Below are 17,576 nucleotides of genomic sequence, written 5' to 3'. Positions count from 1 at the left end.
GACAGTGGGGGTCGGATCGAAAGGAGCAGCGGAATCGTAGTGCGTGCCAGTCGTCGTGCCCTACCCTTTGAACTGATCGCGCGGGTATTGCACTGGTGATCTTTAGTACGGAGACGCCATGCACATTCAGTGTATTCAGTGCGTGATAGAATCAGTTTTATTATAGACATTATTAGTGATAAATAGTATTATATTGTATAAAAATAATTTTATTGAAATAAATATTAGAGTTTTAAACAGTAGTGAAAAAAAGAGAAAACTACGATAAAAGCTTCAAAGCACACTACATGTAATCGATTAGGAGCAACGCGATCTAAGACGCTTCGTCTTTCTTGTAGTATTCAGCTTCATTAATCTTCATACAATCTTCTTTAACTGAACAATATTTATTATTGTAATAGCAAGTGTGAGTATATATCATACTCAATTAAGTATGATAAAGTATGACATGAGAACTTAAAATAAAAAAGTGCGACTCGAGTTTATTACAGCTATGCCATCATAACCTATGACTAAAAAAAATATAGCAGTCATGTTTATTATGTGTGATGACATCAGCATTAAGAAAAACAGCTCATCGAATTTCATCCGACTACCAAACTCACGAGGTATCTCACAACCTGGCTAACAACTCATCGGGTTACCACCACCTAACATGACTAAACATCCCAGATCCTCACTAATTATGAAGAAATTTAAGCCCGCTTTTGACTGTGAGTATAGTTGATATATCAGTTTTACATACTCTGTAGTGGTTGCATATTTTACCTATGAGTCGTGATTTCCGTGTTGCTTCGTACTTTCAGGTTGTAGAGCCGAGATCTCACTACAATAACTTTACATTGCGCCTACTAATTTGTGTACACTCGCTGAGGTTTCACCGCTAACAGGGATTCTATCCACTGTAGATGCCCCATCTTATGCCACTAAACAACCAACTGGTGCATACAGAATAAGGAGGATATCTAATTAAATAGCCAGACCGTATTCATGTAAGTCTCGTGGTTGCGTTGTTGTGCTGGGTTACTAGCTGACGGGACTGTTGACTCAGCTCTGATTTGCTAACTGGACGACCACGTCATACAAAACGATGACATGGCGGCTTGCGTGGCCCTGACTAGACGCACCATGTCGGATTACGAAGTGCTGACTGTGACCAAATGAAGGGGTACGTGAGATCTAATCCTAGCTGTTGAAATCAAATCAGGCGGCTCACCTTGGGTCATCTTCCTCTCGGCGACACAAACGATGGCGCAGGGCTTGGTGCGGCGGCGTTCGGCCGAAAAATCACTGGAGTTGAGCTCCGATGGCCGGTCTTCGACGATGAGCAACGAAACTCAGAGAGGAGACGACGGTGAACCCATTTGAGGGGCGAGTTTGCGTTGGGGTAGCCTTCAACAGCTTGGCGACGACGGCGATGACGGCTAGAGCTCTATGTGGTGGCTGAAACTCGACGATGAGTGGTCGGGGATGATAAGGTGCGAACGAAGAACATGGACGCGTGCTTGGATGGCGTCGGGAGAGGCTGGAGCAACCCAACAAGCGTTCTCATGTGGGGGAAATCGACGGAAAATGGGGGCTTGGGTGCGGTGAGGTGAAAAAGAGCTCGGTTAGGGGTTAGGGTAGGGTTTATAGCCACAGGGGAGGCGGTTACGGAGACGGGGGTCGTGGCGGCGGTTGCGGAGACGGAGATCGTGGTGACGGTTTATGTGAAGTGGGGGAAGATGGGAGATGAGAAAAAACGGGCGTCACAGCGCTTACATTGATCTGTAATGGCAAATCCAACATGCACTAGAAGCTACAGCAGGAGAAACAAGCACACAACATTGCAAATGGAGAATGGCCCGTTTTAGCCGACATTGATCTTGAACTGTTGCAGATGTGCCACCAGCAAAAGCCATGCGCTTCAATGCGCCTTTAAGCTCGTGATGAATAACGATCCACGCACATACCAACAATAAACAGGTGCGAATTATGCATGTGCGGATGCGCCCGTGCACCGATCGCCCGATCGGATTGAGGAGCTACCTAATGTGAGGACCGTTTTCAGGACCTCTTGGGCTCAATCCAAGTACAGGGGTATCGATAATGGCCATGCAGAAATCCGATCGAGACAAAGTGCCCACAGGAATAAACACAGTGCCCACAGAAAATAATGGCATCCATCGAGACAAAATAAAAAAGGCAGGGTCCCTCTCTTTATCTGGGGAGAAAACAATTGCAGAAAAAGCTGGGATAGCATAAACTAATCATTCTCATGCAGAGACCAAAACAAGCTAACGGTCATGAAGCATCCATCATCCATCCCCCTGAACCAATTGGGGTAACAAAGTACAGACAAAATATACAGCACATGACGCAAAAGCTGTTGCTCTGGTAAAATGAGATACAAGACAAGGTCCCAAGAAGCCAAGCAGGCCCCCTACACGAATCGATTGCTACAGAGTACAGGGTAGTACAGAACGGCCAAGATCAATGGCCAGGAGGACAGCCAGATCGTGCGTTAGTAGCCGTTGCGGACGGGGAGGGAACCCCACATGCCGCAACGCCACGAAGCACCACATGGTTCTTTGCTTCCCGGCACTGACGCCTCCCTAACCACGAGATTAGGACGCCCAACGGCTACTTCTTGCCATGGGCCAGCCTCCTTCCTTGGCGGGAATTCGGGAAACGGTTCCCGGCTCCACACGTCAGTTTGACCGTCGGCAAGCACACGCCAGCCGGCTTAGCTGAGACTAAGACTAATCTGAGCTAATCGATAAAAAAGAATTAGCGAGAAGAAAACGGAACATGCTACTGAATTGAATGGGACAATGCGGCCGAGGGGCGCCGGGAAATTAGGCCGGCGACGGCTGGGAGGTGGGGTCGGCGGAGGACGGGATGTCCGGGCCGACGCGGCAGCCCTCGAGCATGAACACCACGTCGCCCATGGCCGGGCGGTCCAGCGGGTCTGGCGCGGTGCAGAGCAGGCCGACCTTGATGCCCAGCAGGAACTCCTCCCACTCCGACGACTCCGGGTCGAGCTCCAGCAGGCCTGGCTCCAGCAGCTCGGCTACCGCGCCGCGCTGCAGCTGACGCTTCACCCACTTCACGATGTCCTCCTCCTCCCCGGCGAACATGCCGGGGCGCCGGCCGGTGAGGAGCTCCAGCAACACGATGCCAAAGCTGTAGACGTCGCCTTCCCTTGTAGCCTGCCTAGCAGCAGCCGCGTCAGGTGCAACGTAGCCGAGTGAGCCCACTGGTGTTGCCGCTGAAGTTGATGCGGCTGCCGCTGCCGCTGCGGCACCCGCCGTGACCACCATCGGCTCAAGGCCGAAGTCAGACAGGTGCGGCTCGAAGTCGGCATCAAAGAGGATGTTCTGCGGCTTGACGTCGCCGTGCACGACGCCGGACTGGTGGAGGAATGCAAGGCCGCGGGAGACGCCGAGGGCGATGAGGTGCCTCATTGGCCAGTTGAGGATGTGGCCGTCTTGGTGGGACGCTTCTTGGAGCAATGTGGCGAGGTTGCCGTTGGGCATGTAGTCATAGACCAGCAAACGAACATCCGGCGGCGGCCCAGCGTAATAGCCGCGGAGGACAGTGAGGTTCCTGTGCTTCACCTTGCCGAGAGACTCGGCCTCTTTCCTGAAGGAACCCTCCTCAATCACCACGGCGCCATCAGCCGAGGTGGAAGGAAGCCTTAAGATGGCCAGTACGGTGCCATCACTGTAACAAGCCTTGAACACTAGACCATGGCGACCTCGGCTGAGCACATTCTCCTCGTCGAACTGCCGTGTTACCTCAGCTGTGTCAGCATAGGTGATCCTGGAATTGAACATGATCAGCCTCGGCTGGCTGACACCATTCTCCGTGCTTGTGCCACTTGACCCGCTGCCACGTCCGGGACTGCGTCTCCTCTTCTTGACACCATCGCGGCTCTCAATGAACCGGCGCCTCCATCGCAGCAAGCTGAACACACAGCAACAGCAGAACAGCACAAGGAGCAGCACCGCAGCAGCCAACGCACCAATTAGCAGACCAATGCGTTGAAGCCTCTGCCGCTTGCGGCGCCTCCGGTACTGACCACATTCACTCTCCAATGGCGAACCACACAAGTCCGAGTTGGAAGCATATGCTGAAGGGGTGCCAAAGCGGGAACCAAGCATTGCCGGTATCTCACCACTAAGCTCATTGTGTGACACATTGAACGATAGAAGGCCTGGAATTTGAGCTAATGAAGCAGGGATGCTGCCTGTAAGATTGTTGGACGACAGGTCCAGTGTCTGCAGCTTCGAGAGGTTGGTGAGAGAGGCTGGTATCTCGCCGCCAATATGATTGCCATCAAGCTTGAGAATGACAAGCGACGAGCAGTTGGAAATCTCCTGTGGTATCTTTCCTGAAAGCTGATTGTCACTGAGGTCAAGCTCCTCCAATTCACCAAGGCGTGAGAGATCACTCGGGATGGAGCTAGTTAACTGGTTGCCTCTTAGCTCAAGCACAGTGAGGTTGGAACAATTGGCGAGCTCGGCAGGAAGCTCCCCAGAAATGCGGTTGTGAGAGGCCGAGAGCACTTGAAGTGATGGCAGGTACCCATATGTTGCAGGGATTGACCCGGTGAAAGAATTTCCGGAGAGATTGAGATGTTGCAGGCTCCAGAGACTGCTGAATCCTTCAGAAACATCGCCGGAGAACGAGTTGCCGGCGAGCGACACATACTGCAGCTGCGGCAAACCGAAAAGCTCTGTGGGGAGATTGCCAGAGAGGTTCTTCTGACCAGAGAGATCGAGAACTCGCAAGTTCTGCAGGTTGCCAATGGTCGTCGGAATACGGCCAGAGAAGGCATTGCCGCTCAAATTTAAACTCTGGAGAGTGGACAGATTACCGATGGCAAGAGGGATCTCTCCGGTGAGGTTGTTCTCAGATAGGTCCAGGAACGTCAGATTCCCCAGCTGGAAGAGCTCACCAGACAAGCCACCAGCGAGACTGTTCCTGGGTAGCGACAACGCTTCCAGCCAAGGCAGGTTCCCCAAGCTAGCCGGAATCTGGCCGGAGAAAGAGTTCCCACCAAGATAGACCTCTCTGAGCCTCGGGAGACCGCCAAGTGCGGCGGGCACCTCGCCGGAGAAGCGGTTGTCCTCGAGATCAAGCACCTGGAGCACGCCACATCTGCCAATCTCCGCGGGCACGGTGCCAGTGAGAGCATTGCCGCCAAGGCGCAGCTCCTGCAGTGAAGTGAGCTGCCCGACAGCCGGCGGAAAGTCGCCGGTGAACGCATTGCCAGAGAGGTCGAGCAGCGTCAATCCCCCCGCAACGGCGAGCCAGGTCGGGAACGGACCGGTCAGTTTGTTGCCCCCCAGGTCCACAACCTGGAGATTCGCGCCGAGTCCTCCCGGCACGTCCACCTGCGAGAACTCGTTGCCGCCGAGCTGCACGATGCGCAGCGACGAGTTCCCCTGGCCGCCGAACGCCGCGGCCGGGATGGCGCCGGAGAGCCGGTTCCGCGACGCCGAGAGAATCTGCAGCGTGGGTATGGCGGCGACCGCGGCCGGCAAGATGCCTCGGAGCGAGTTCCCCTGAAGGCTCAGGTGGAGCAGCGCCGAGCAGTTGGACAGTGCCGAAGGGATGGTCCCCTCGAGAAGGTTCCCGTCCAGCCAGAGGTAATGCAGGTTCTGCAAGGTGCCCAACGACGCCGGCACGGTCCCCCGGAGTCGGTTGAATGACAAGTTCAAGAACTGGAGGTTCGCCGTGGAGGCGCTAATGTTCGCCGGGATGGAGCCCGAGAATGCGTTGGAGGAGAGGTCCATGTATTTCAAGTTGGGAGGAAATGAAGCGGGGATGGGGCCGGACAGAAGGTTGCCGGACACGTCGAAGGTGTCGAGGTTCGTGAGGTTGGATAGGAAGGACTGGGGAATGGGGCCAGTGAGCGAGTTGTACTGGAGGAAGACGGCGCGGAGGGAGGTGACACGGGAGAGCGACGCCGGGATGGAACCGGAGAGCGAGTTGGACCGGAGGCTGAGCCGCTCGAGGTAGGATAGCGAGCTCAGCGCCGGCGAGATGGGGCCGGAGAGGCGGAGCCGCGGGAGCTGCAGCTCGACGACGCGGCCCGCGCCGCCGGGCGCGCACGAGACGCCGCGCCAGGAGCAGGGCGCGGACGGCGAGGCCGCGTCCCAACCGGACATGGCGCCGTAGGGGTCGCGCAACCCGCGCCGGAACGCGAGGAGCGCGTCGATCTCCGCCTGCACCTCCACCGTCCGCGCCACAGGCGGCGCCGGCGCCTGCGCTGCCAACGACGCCAGCGGCGCCATCGCGAGCATGAGCAGCAGGAACAGCACCCGCGACGGCGGCATCGCGGGAGCCCAAGAGGAGAGGAGAAAAGCTGCTCCTTTTCCCTTGCGGTCTTGTCAGCTTTGACGGCTGTGGCGTTTAGGCTCTCAAGGAGATTGAGAGAGCGAGAAGAGTGGAGAGAGGGATCGCGTACTCGCGTTCGCGTTTTGGAGCCGGGAGAGGGGGGAAGAGAGGACGAGAAAAGGAGAGGCGTTTGGTTGAGAGGTTTTGGACGGGTTTGGGTGGCGTTCGAGGCTGTTTTCTACTCCGGTGTGAGTTATCTGTGCAACCTTTTTTTTTTCTTCTCCCTCTCTCTCTTCTAGTGTGCTTGGTTAACATTAAGCTCGCTTTTAGTGTGAAAGGCAGGCTGTCACAGTTAAGGCCTTTTCACTGGGGAAAAAGACCGACGGAGCGTGGCCGGCGCCACGACGACGACCGGTGGGGCCGGAGGTAAAGCTAGACGCGCTGTGTCAGTGGCACCGGGGTGGGCCCAGTGTGTCTGCTGCTTATAGGCATAGACAGGGGTGAAGCTACAGTAGTTCACTGAGTCCACTATTTAATCTGAAACATATACACCATCTAAAATCCAGATATATTAAAGTGTGTATTTTTTCGAGATTCAATAATTCAAGAGGCTGAAGGAAAATCACGAGTAGTTTAGTTGAGAACAGGTGTTCCGGAGCCTGGGTTGAACACTTGAGCTGCAGCAGATGTTGGCTGGGCTCGCTGTGCCACGTCGGCTGTGCTCCCTGGGCAATGGCATGCTTTGGGCCAGGGATGCCTGCCTGGCTATTGTTGCTTTCCTTCCATGGCAATCCATCGTTGTCGCTAAGCTTTCATGTGCTAAGTGGTAAGATGATAGTTGGAACAGTAGAGAGAATCATTGTGGGACCTTTTATAACTCGAAATTAATCAATCTCCTTGATGGACAGCTCTACTCTATGTGCAGGCCGGAGGGACTGATCGTGATGGGACTGAATTTACCAGCTTTTTTGAACTTTACCTTTTACCTATAAGGACAAAAATAATTGATTATAGATAGCAGTTAGTTTTTATTATTATAGTATACAAAGAGAAAAGAAGTGTACGAGGGTGAATATAAAGCCGTCGTGAAATGAAATCTTACTCACGTGAAGAAAAATCTTAAAGAGCTAACTCTTAAAAGAAAGAAAATAAAAGATATTTTTAATCATTGTAAGATATGAAAAATTAGAAATATAATCTTTTAAGAAATATATCGAGAGAAATAGAAAATAGCAATTAAAGATACCCGCTAGATACCTAAGTCCATGAACAACGCTAATAGTGGAAGGGCGCTTGCGGACGGAGTCGTGCCATGGTGGAGGTCAGCCTAATGATTGCGAGCGCTTGCGGACGGAGTCGCCGGTTTGCCTGGCGGTCGACGCTCCAACCAGTTCGCGCGATCGGATGGAGTCGGGCGCTACGTGTTGGGCGGACGGATAATAGAACCGGGCGCTGTGTTTGTAAGTTCATCAAGTTATTTACGCAAGCGTACTAAGATTCGATCTTTCTGGGTCCCTTTTTGCAGTGAGCAGCAAATGGAATGGCGTACTGCCGTTGTACGCTCCCAAATCTCCCAGCTGGACCCAGTCGTTCCTATCAGCTGCATCAGACTCCAAAAGTTAAGACCGCGCATGAGTAAGCTGGTGGTATGGTACCATACCGCGTAGCTCTGCCTCACTAATGCACCACGGGGGCAGTAGAATACTAGCTCCTGCCTATTTGATGCCGGTGACAAGAGACGCTTACCATCAGCGCATGTGCACGCCACCGTAGGGAGGCAGGGAGCGTCTTGCAAATCTGTCCTCCTTTTTGTCACACCCGGTTTTAAAGGAAATAACCAGATGTATTTCACATGTATGCCAGGATCAAATTTACATACATGCAGCGACGTCATTAGTGATAACATAAACTGTGTCTCAAATAACGTAAACAATCCTTACAAAAGGACCCGTAGGTCTGAAAGAAAATACTAATAAATCTTCAATTGGCAGCGGAACACCCATCCATCCACAGGCGTTGTCCGGGGGAAACACCAGCCTAGGACATGGTCTTCAATCAACGCCTTCTTCCTTCTAGAAATCAGCGTCCTCGTCCGGGACTTCCTCGAAGACTTCACCTTCTGAGCAGCATCCGAGGGTAGGGAAAAGGCAAGCGTGAGTACATAAAGTACTCAGCAAGTGGAGGAAAAATATGACATGCAGGCTATTGACAAGGAAAAGTCAACTTGGGGATTACTGCGACTATGCTCAGCTAAACCGGACTCAAACAACCTAGCAATCCTATTTACTAGATTTTCATTCCAACAATTTAAGAACACAACTCATCGGATTCCATCCGACTACCAGACTCACCAGATATCCCATATCCGGCTACCGACTCATCGGGAGAACCACCACCCGACTACCCAAAACCAACCCTTAAAGTTCCCATCTAATCCTGAAGAAGTCCAAGCCGCTCTTGACCGTGAGCACGGCTGATCGATCAGTTATTTACTCTGCAGAGTTTGCACACTTTACCCACGAGTCGTGATTCCCTTTTTGCCTTACACTTCCGGGGTGTATGGCCGGGGTCTCACTACATGGCTGTTACAAAGTATCTCCACATCTATAAGCATCCACTGAGGTTTCACCGCTAACAGGGATCCCATCCACTGCAGAGGCCCCCTCTTGTGCCACCAAACCAACCATTGGTGCGTACAGAATGCGAAGAACACTAATTACTTAGCCAGGCCGTACCCATATAGGCCTCATGGTTGTGCTGTTTTGCCAGGTTACAGGCTCCAAGAACCGGTCCTTAGGATCCCACACAAGAACATACACAAACCCTGTTGTATAGCTCCACCACATACTAGCCATCCAGTTGGGATCCCTAAATTCAAGTTACTACAAGGTTATCAATTCTCCCAAGTACTTGTTCCATAGTTATTAATCAAAGTTCATAATGATTCTAATCCATGACTGCACTAGCATGACTACCCTTTTACAGGACCCAAAAACCCCAAAAGAGGCTACAAGGAATGGCCATACAAATTCTAGTAAACCCTATTCATGGGATTCAAAATTAGACAAGCATGCAACTAAGGAAAAGAAAACTATAATGATCTATGGTTAAATCAAGGTGATCAAGGACACTTGCCTTCGTAAGTTGGTTGCTCAGAATCTTTGAAAACTTGGTCTTGAATGCTGGCACTCTGCTCTCCTCCTAAGCCAAAGAATACACCGGAAAGAAATAACAAAACAGCTAAGTACAACGCTGCTACGATCTCGGGGGCGCGAAAATCACCTAAATCGGAGGTCGTATGGAAAAGTTACACTAATTCTACTCTACAGGGGCTTTTCTGAAAGTTTGCAGGGACTAAATTGTAAAACAGATAGTTCTAGGGGCTTAAGTGCAAAGTTCAGGGACATAAACATAATTACCCTAAAATTCAGGGGCCTTATTGCAATTATCCTATAGTCCAGGGGCCAAATTGCAATTATCCAGAACTATCTAAGGGCCTATATGCAAAAACAGTGAAGCCTAGGGGTTTCCTTGCAAATCTCCCTATTTTCCGAGAATATGTGGAATTCTTTTTATACTGAAAATCCTAATTAATGCGCAATGCTGACGTCACAGGCTGACTGGGCTCTGACTGGGCATTCACTGCTGACTGGGCTCTGCCACGTAGGACAGGGACATCCACGTGGCGCGCTGACGTGTCTCTGCTGCTGACTGGGTTTAAGAGGGACACGTGGCGCAATCTGGATGGCTAGCGAAGGGGTATATTTGCGATCTAATCAGGAACGTTCAAAGGGGATCCGACGGCTAACCTTGAATCTTCCTTCTCGGGTCGGCGGCGCGAGCTCAGGGCGGCGGTGCTTGACCGGAGAGTCGCCGGAGTGGAGCTCCGGTGGCTGGACTTCGACGGCGAGCGGCGGAATACGGAGAGGAGACGACGGCGAACCCGATTGAGCAACACGTCCGCGTCGGGGTGGCTTCCAACGGCTCGGCGACGGCGAGAGGCGGCGGCGAGATCGGAGCTCGGTGAAGGTGCCGGTGCGACGACGGAGCGGCTCGATTGGCGGTCGGGAAAGCTTCTAGGGAGGCATGCGAAGACGGAGGAGGCATCAATCGACCGTAATATGGCTCGAGGAGCGCTAACGACGGAGAGAGGCGGCGGTGCTTACCGGTGCGCGATGACGGCTCGGTCTGGCGGCGGAAAAGCGTCGGCGAGCAGCGAAACGGGCTCCTCCCGCTACGGCGAAGCTGGCGGCGAGCTCGGACACGGCGGAGAGGTTCGGGCGCGGAGGATTGCTCGGCGGCGGCAGTGGCTATGGCGCTCGGCGAGCTCGGGTTCTTGCGCGTGTGCAGGGGGGAAAAGGCGGCGCTGCTGGGGTTATATAGGCGAGGGCGGCGCAGGCTGTTGCGGGGCGCAGCGCGTAGGGCGGACGGCGCGACGGAATCGGACTCGGCGCGCGGCAGTTCGGGATCGGTTTGGATACGGGCGCGGGTTGTTGCGGGGCGCGGCGGAGACGACAGAGCTGACGGGCGGGCCCCTCTGGCAGCGACGCGCGCGCGGGGTGGGCTGGGCTGGAAGCAGATGGCGCTGGGCTGGGCTGCGGAGAGAAAACGGGCGTCACACTTTTTGCCCGGATCTTTGCAAAGAGATTGCGTACGTTGCCTTCGATGCTTCAGCGCTAAACTAATCGAAGCACCCAAGTTGAATTCAAGACTTCGTTCTACTACATGTCTACACATAAAACTTTTCAATACTAGATTACTACTACTGTGACTCACGACCTAGGACATGATGGTTAAGTTGACATCAAGTTTTTACCTGAGGTAACCAACTCCTGGCTAAGGTCTCGTTTGGATAGGTAGAGATCAGTAAGGATCTCGGCTCAATCTTGATCTCAGTGCGGATAAAACCCATACGTGGAGGAAAACTCCGGCCTACTCTGAAGATGCTTTTGGTAGAGGCTCGGGATTAGAATTTCCCCGTCAGGAAGGCGACGCAAGAGGCGAGAGCGACGCGAGCCATGCCTTGTTCTTTTCCCGGTCTATGTGGGCGATGCACGTTTTCCCGTGAGATGACCTGATTAAGCACGAAAATTCCAATCCTAAGCCTCTGCCAAATGCAACTTCGGCGTGGGCCGGAGTTTTTCTCCACGCGTGGGTTTCATCTCATCGAGATCAAGATTGAACCGAGATCCCTGCCGATCCTAGCCTACCAAACGAGGCCTTAAGGTGAAAATGCAGGGTCAATCTTTGGTTCCAGGGCAAAGTAATGGCCAAGACCGGTAGCTAGCAGCGGGCTAGCACGGGCACGACTGCTGCTGAAACCAGACGATTTCCTGAGCTTACCCAGCACAGCACAGGGCTCCAATAATTCATCAAACGGCCATATGGGCGCGACCTGCCACTGTTTCTGCTGACACTGGTCACTGGAGCACGAGCACCAGCCAAGAGGTGTCAGCCTTACCACTCGTCACTATGCCGGATGCTCCTCCCCTCTGTCTGCAAACCATTTCGGTAAAAACTGCAGTACGCTTGAATGGAGCCAGTGGTTCCTGTCTTCCTGAAAGATTGGTAATCTTCAACGTGCTCTCCCTGGTATCCAGCTCTCCACCAGCCCTTGTTCCTAGGAGCATTACTGCTAGATCCATTACAGTAGAAGTTTAACATTACTGCTAGATCCAAGGGTGCCAAAGCTGGGCTGAGTACTACTAGTAATAGTTGCAGTGCTTGCTCTACATTTTAAGGAACCAAGAGTTCATCTGAAGAAATAAGTTTCGGGAAGGGACACTGCAAAATTGTATAATATAGATTACTGCAGGGTCCTTGCTGAATACCAACACAGTTCGTCCAGAGTTCCTAGGAAATTCAATGTTCCAGATAAAGCCTAATTTGGGGTCAGCAACGATGGTGAGGTCATGATCGAGCTCATGATTGGTGAGCAAGTTCATGATAGTCATACGTGATTACGACGTGCAATTTTTAGTGATAAAACGCATATACTTATCCTGTTGAAAAACAACAATAAATGTGAAGCCGTGGACGTACATGCTTGTTTGCATGGCACACAAACATAACAGAATTCACGCCAATGGAACCTTGTGCTGGGGTCGGTCTCGCACCCTCCAGGAGGGATGCCTTGCGTGTCCATTAATTTTAAGTGGTGTCTAGCTTCCAATTCACAGCTTCACCGCAAGGCACATCTAGTTATCGTGAAATGACATCGTTTTCAGCAACCGTCATGCCTCCTCCGACCCCAAGGTGGCTCGCATCAGGGAGGAAGCTTGATGATGGTGTGACGCTGGGGCCAAGAACCTGGCCGTGCTTCCGATGCGGCTAGGCACGCATGGCTCTGTCATCTATTTCGCGTTGAGGTGTAGGTTTCATATGGTTACTGTTTTCATGTAATAGCTCTCTAGTATTATCTGGTTTTCGACCGGTTTTCGGTTGTTGTGTAATGTTTTTTATCCTTCTACTTAATTTCAAAGATGCACAATTCTCCTGTGTATTCGAGAAAAAAGAAATACAAATGAGCGGGAAGAGAATAAGACCAGAGGCACGAAGTAGGGAGAGCCAAAAAGAAAGTCTTTGGCAACTTTCCTGAAAAGAAGAGGTTTTGGTTGTAGTTTGCTTGTCATTTGGCCACCCTTAGAGGATGAAGATTAGCGCTTTCTTTTTAGGGAGAGGGTTCCCTTTGTTTTTTTTAGATTTACGAGAAATTAAAAGGCATATTAAAAAAGAAAAAGAAAAAAAAAGGAAAGAAGAGGACAAATGGGGGCTGAGCCCCTCTCTTCATCCAATCCTGCAACACGACCACCTCCATCAACTCCACTCCAACCTTTGCTCCGGCAACATTTATCTGATTCCGGCCGTCCCCGTGTTGCACCTCCTCTCCCCATCTGTGTGTTGCGTTCTTCCTGGCCCGAAGCTTGGTCCTAGGTTCTATGCGATGTACTCCTACTACTTAGGCTGTTGTCAAGGACGATCCCCTTTGTCAGCAATATCAGCTTCCATATTTTTGTTGACCTACCGCCGGTGACTCTCGGACGTGAACAATAGAATTGTTTTTTTGGGACATGATGGTTTCACTCGCTTGAGCCTCCTCCACGCAGGCAGACGTGGAGTAAATTATTTGTTTCCTTCTCAGTTATCTATCATGTAATCGGCCACTTTTATTCGAGTTAGGTGTGATTGCATAATCTATGGGTGGATTACTTGCTCAATGATAATAGCGATGTTGTGAGACATATGTGTGACAGTCCTAGCTAGGGTTTTAGTGTTGCTCTGTTTAGCGATTGTTCAATTATTTGCTTAGGATTGCTTATTACATTGTTTAGCAAATTACATGTGTTAGGGTTGTTTTAATTTATTGGTTAACTACAGTAGTCATTAAACTTTCCCTGGTAATCTTGCTAATTATCTAGGTAAATAATTGATATTTTAAATCCTTAAAATTGGTAAGTAGGACTGCCGCACTAGTTTAAGGATAAGTGATCGTCAATTGGCGTTGAAAGGTTGCCTCAGGCAGTAACCCGCTCTTCTAAGAGCAATATTTGATAACATAATCAAGTGGTTAATGTTTTTCTGCCAATGTTGTCTAATTGCCATGCTTAATTATACTTTGAACATGAACAGCCTAATTCCTTTAATTAACGCTTATGAGCCACTCTTGTTCATGTATGTAATATTTACATATCACAATTATTATACGTAGATGCTTGTTATATTTGAAATTAATTATTAAAATAAAGTTAGAAGCCTGTCGCTTATTCCCCCAAACTGCAACAGCATGGCTGGCTAGAACTTAACCTGTTCGCACATACTACATTGCTATCAGTTCTCATGCTCATCAAGCACCTTTTTCATCAAATGTTAGCGTTACTATTTGACTTCGCAACAAAAGGGGTAGTTATTGTTTTGGCTCTAGTGCGGCATCCAAATATTGTAGCTGGCAATCCGGAATGCGCTGCATACAGACAGTTTCGTCCATACGCATATAACTGCTCACGTCCGGCAAGGCACTAGTAAATGGGTATGTGATCGAGACTCGGACGGCACATCCCGCTTAATTCGGCCAAACTAACCTACAAAATCCGATCGGGATCCTCTACAGTTGAACATACTGTTGCTACAGTATTTGTCTACAGTATCACTGCAAATCACTGCTCCCTCAATCACGCTTTACTGCTCGTCTGCTACAGTAAAATGCATTGACTTCTGTACTCCAGAGGATCGGGCTGATTCCTTTATGCCTCTGTTCATGAATTTCAGGTGTCCATTCATAACGGCCTATCTTTCAGTCAGGAATTCCAGGTTCCAACTCCTAGCGACGTGACTCACCACGCTCCTATGAACTAAGCGCAGTACACTAAGCAAATGAACAAACACTAGTGGCGTTTCTTTTGAGTTCAATGGATACCTAGTCCCCACTACCTGAAGAGAAAGATGAGCTCTCATGGTGTCTGCTCCCCAGTGGATCGAGTCATTGAGCTAGTGGCCTTGCAGTTTCAGGGAGTCCCAGTCCCACGTAAAAAGAACAACAATTATGCGAAGAACTGCACTAAACAAGACTTAAATCAGCTCCATGCAGATGATGTGGCTCAACACATGTCCAGGGGGGAGGATTAGCTGGGGCAGAGACAAGGAGCGTGTCCCCTCTCGCGGATCCAATGGATGTGCTTTCTGATCAAACAACTTAGATTCCGGCCCCGATGAGAGGCATAAGTGACGTAGGTTGGTGGCAGTTTGTTTGCTCACTTTCACTTCATCAGCTTGGATACTTTTGGCAGTGCAAAAGGTAATTAAAGCATTCCGTGATGGTTTGTTCTAATGGAGTAGTACTTCAGAGGATGGTGACCTGATTACTGTGGTCATGAGTGCTCTTAAAACGGGAAAGCAAATGAGGCTAATAGCTTGGGATAGGTTGGTGACATCACAGGGACTTCATGTGGACTAGAGCATCTTCAGACATCCAAGTTTCTTCAGAGTTCTGCTTATAGCCCTACGCATCTCTTCCCCGGGTTGCTAGTAAGTAATACAAGTCCACAAAGGTGGAAGTATGAACAGCACATCATCCTAAACATGCAATCAACCCACGATTTTCAACCGCATTTGTCAGCATAAGGCTAGTACTAGCTTCTGAAATTATATCCAGTCTAAAGGGTTTTCTGAAATCTGACGTTGTCTGAGGATCACTGGTAACTTCAATAATATCAGCAAACTGTGACGGTTTTTTAAAACGAAAAACTGTGATGATTCAGCACATATAAAATTAGCAGAGAGAAAGGTGGACCTGACATCGGATGATCCCACTGAAGTAGCGTGCTGGTGATCCCATGATCATGAAAGAAACATCCTTAGGTAGAATATCATTTCAACTTATGTGTTTCACTTTTCATGAATCAACATTCATCTCCATACCCGTTCAGCCTTACATTCTGCAATAAACAGCAGAAATATGAGGAAGTCTCAGAATCAGAAATTAATAAAATTATGGACAAACGTAATCACGATACTAACACAGCAATGGAAATACAAAACTTACCACAGTAGTCAAGGTAGGATTCCTGCTGTCCTACAGGATGAACAATCGGAGGTCTTCTTAGCAGAGATTCAAGTACTCGAACACTTGTTATCAAAGCTCAAACAAGATACATTAATGACATGGAAGGCCGAGTCTCTAGGAAATTTCCTTAGAGACATAATGATGACCAATAGCATCTTTTCTCACATCAGCAACTGATATCAGCTAGATAGTCACAACTTGACAATTCTCCAGTTCTGAAATAGTTTTATTTCCAATGCTAAAAACTGTTGTACATGTACATGCAAAGAACAAATTATCTCTTCATATTCACAACGAAAAAGAACAGCTAGTATAATTAGGGCTCTAGGTACAGATACTTACGAGAATTGCATGGCAGCGGATCTGATGGAGCGAGCGCCAAATGAAAATTACAGCACCTATCCACTGGCACCACCCCAATTTTAGAAGAGGTTTCAGGAGAGATGACGAATCGATTACTAGATCTGGCATTCTTGCATGAACCTTTACTATGAACTCAGCTATTTGACCTTGAAGATACTGCATTGCTTCAGGAATACAAGAGCTAGCAAGAGATAAAGGTGCGACCACACAGAAGCTAGCAGGAAGAAAAAACAAACAATAAGCCATTCCAAAAAGGTTATATAAGAAAGGAAAAAGGTCGGCGCAATGATCATTGTTCAAAGAAAATTTTATGGTACTTTTTCACCGGTAGCATAATCCTCAAACCAATATCACCATAAAGACAAGTCGATAACTTGAAGATATTACTCAAAACTGAAAAGAAAGCTAGCAGCTAATCTTGACCCACAATCAAGAATTTATAAGCTACAACTAGCAGAATCAGTTAGGTTACTATCTGTGCCAGGTGGTCATGTCAGGTCAAGGCCAAATCATCCAGTAAAGCATATTACTCTTGATTCGTCCTATGTACTAGCATGTTTTGTGGATAACTTGTGCACAAGCTGCCGCAGTGCAGAGAAGAATTTCCATAACAACAAGACCTTATAGAAAAAGTGAACTTATGACAGAAAGAGCGCAAGGAAGAAAAGAAGGGAATATGTAGTGAAGTTGGCATGTTTTAGCAAGAATCACGCGATATAAATCAAGAGAATAGACAATGTCAAGAGACAATGCAAAATGAGCTTGCAAAAGACCCGTCAGATATGCCATGATGTGCATCCGAGCTGAAGGGCTGTAATGGAATACATGTTCAGTCTCATACAGGCGTCTCAAAACCTGAAGTTACATCAATAGAATTACAAATACAGTCCGCCATACACGATACTTCTGTTCCATGGGACGCAACCAGATATTGCCCAAGGAGAATGAATTTGACCCACCAACAAGATGGCTAGCAATTGTGGAGTAACTTGATGGCTCTGGAAACAATGGTGTCATTTTCATATATGCATAGAGCCAGATTGCAAGCAGCAAGCCTGTTGTCACCAAGGTTCAGCTTACCTAACCGAGCTCCGGCGGTAATCGAAAAGTCACGGTTACTGCGGTAACCGATCGAAATTTCAAAAAAAAAATTGGACAAAATTCATTTGGAAAAATTTGAAATTTAGGGAAAATCGCGATTTTAGCCGCTCGGTAACCGGTCAAATTGCACCAGTTACCGAGCGGTATATGCGATTTATCGAGCGATTTTCTCGAATTTTTCGTATTATCGGTAACCGCATATCAGTCCTCTTTCTTCCTCCGGTGA

General features: G+C 49.4%; 1 protein-coding gene and 1 pseudogene across 1 annotated transcript; both read right to left on the bottom strand.

The window, feature by feature from the left end:
• Positions 1–2,321: 2,321 nt before the first annotated feature.
• Positions 2,322–6,570, bottom strand: LOC133924811 (probable inactive leucine-rich repeat receptor kinase XIAO). Its single transcript, XM_062370527.1, has one exon. The coding sequence runs from the start codon at positions 6,324–6,326 to the stop codon at positions 2,838–2,840; it is 3,489 nt and encodes a 1,162-aa protein (XP_062226511.1). The 5' UTR covers positions 6,327–6,570; the 3' UTR covers positions 2,322–2,837.
• A 9,152-nt stretch (positions 6,571–15,722) lies between these two features.
• LOC133925587 (polyprenol reductase 1-like) lies at positions 15,723–17,311 on the bottom strand (annotated as a pseudogene).
• Between the last annotated feature and the right edge of the window lie 265 nt (positions 17,312–17,576).

The sequence above is a fragment of the Phragmites australis genome, chromosome 7 (assembly GCF_958298935.1).
Source record: "Phragmites australis chromosome 7, lpPhrAust1.1, whole genome shotgun sequence".
NCBI classification, from domain to species: Eukaryota; Viridiplantae; Streptophyta; class Magnoliopsida; order Poales; family Poaceae; genus Phragmites; species Phragmites australis.
The sequence above is the reverse complement of the archived record's forward strand: the minus strand, read 5'-3'. Positions and strand labels throughout refer to the sequence as shown.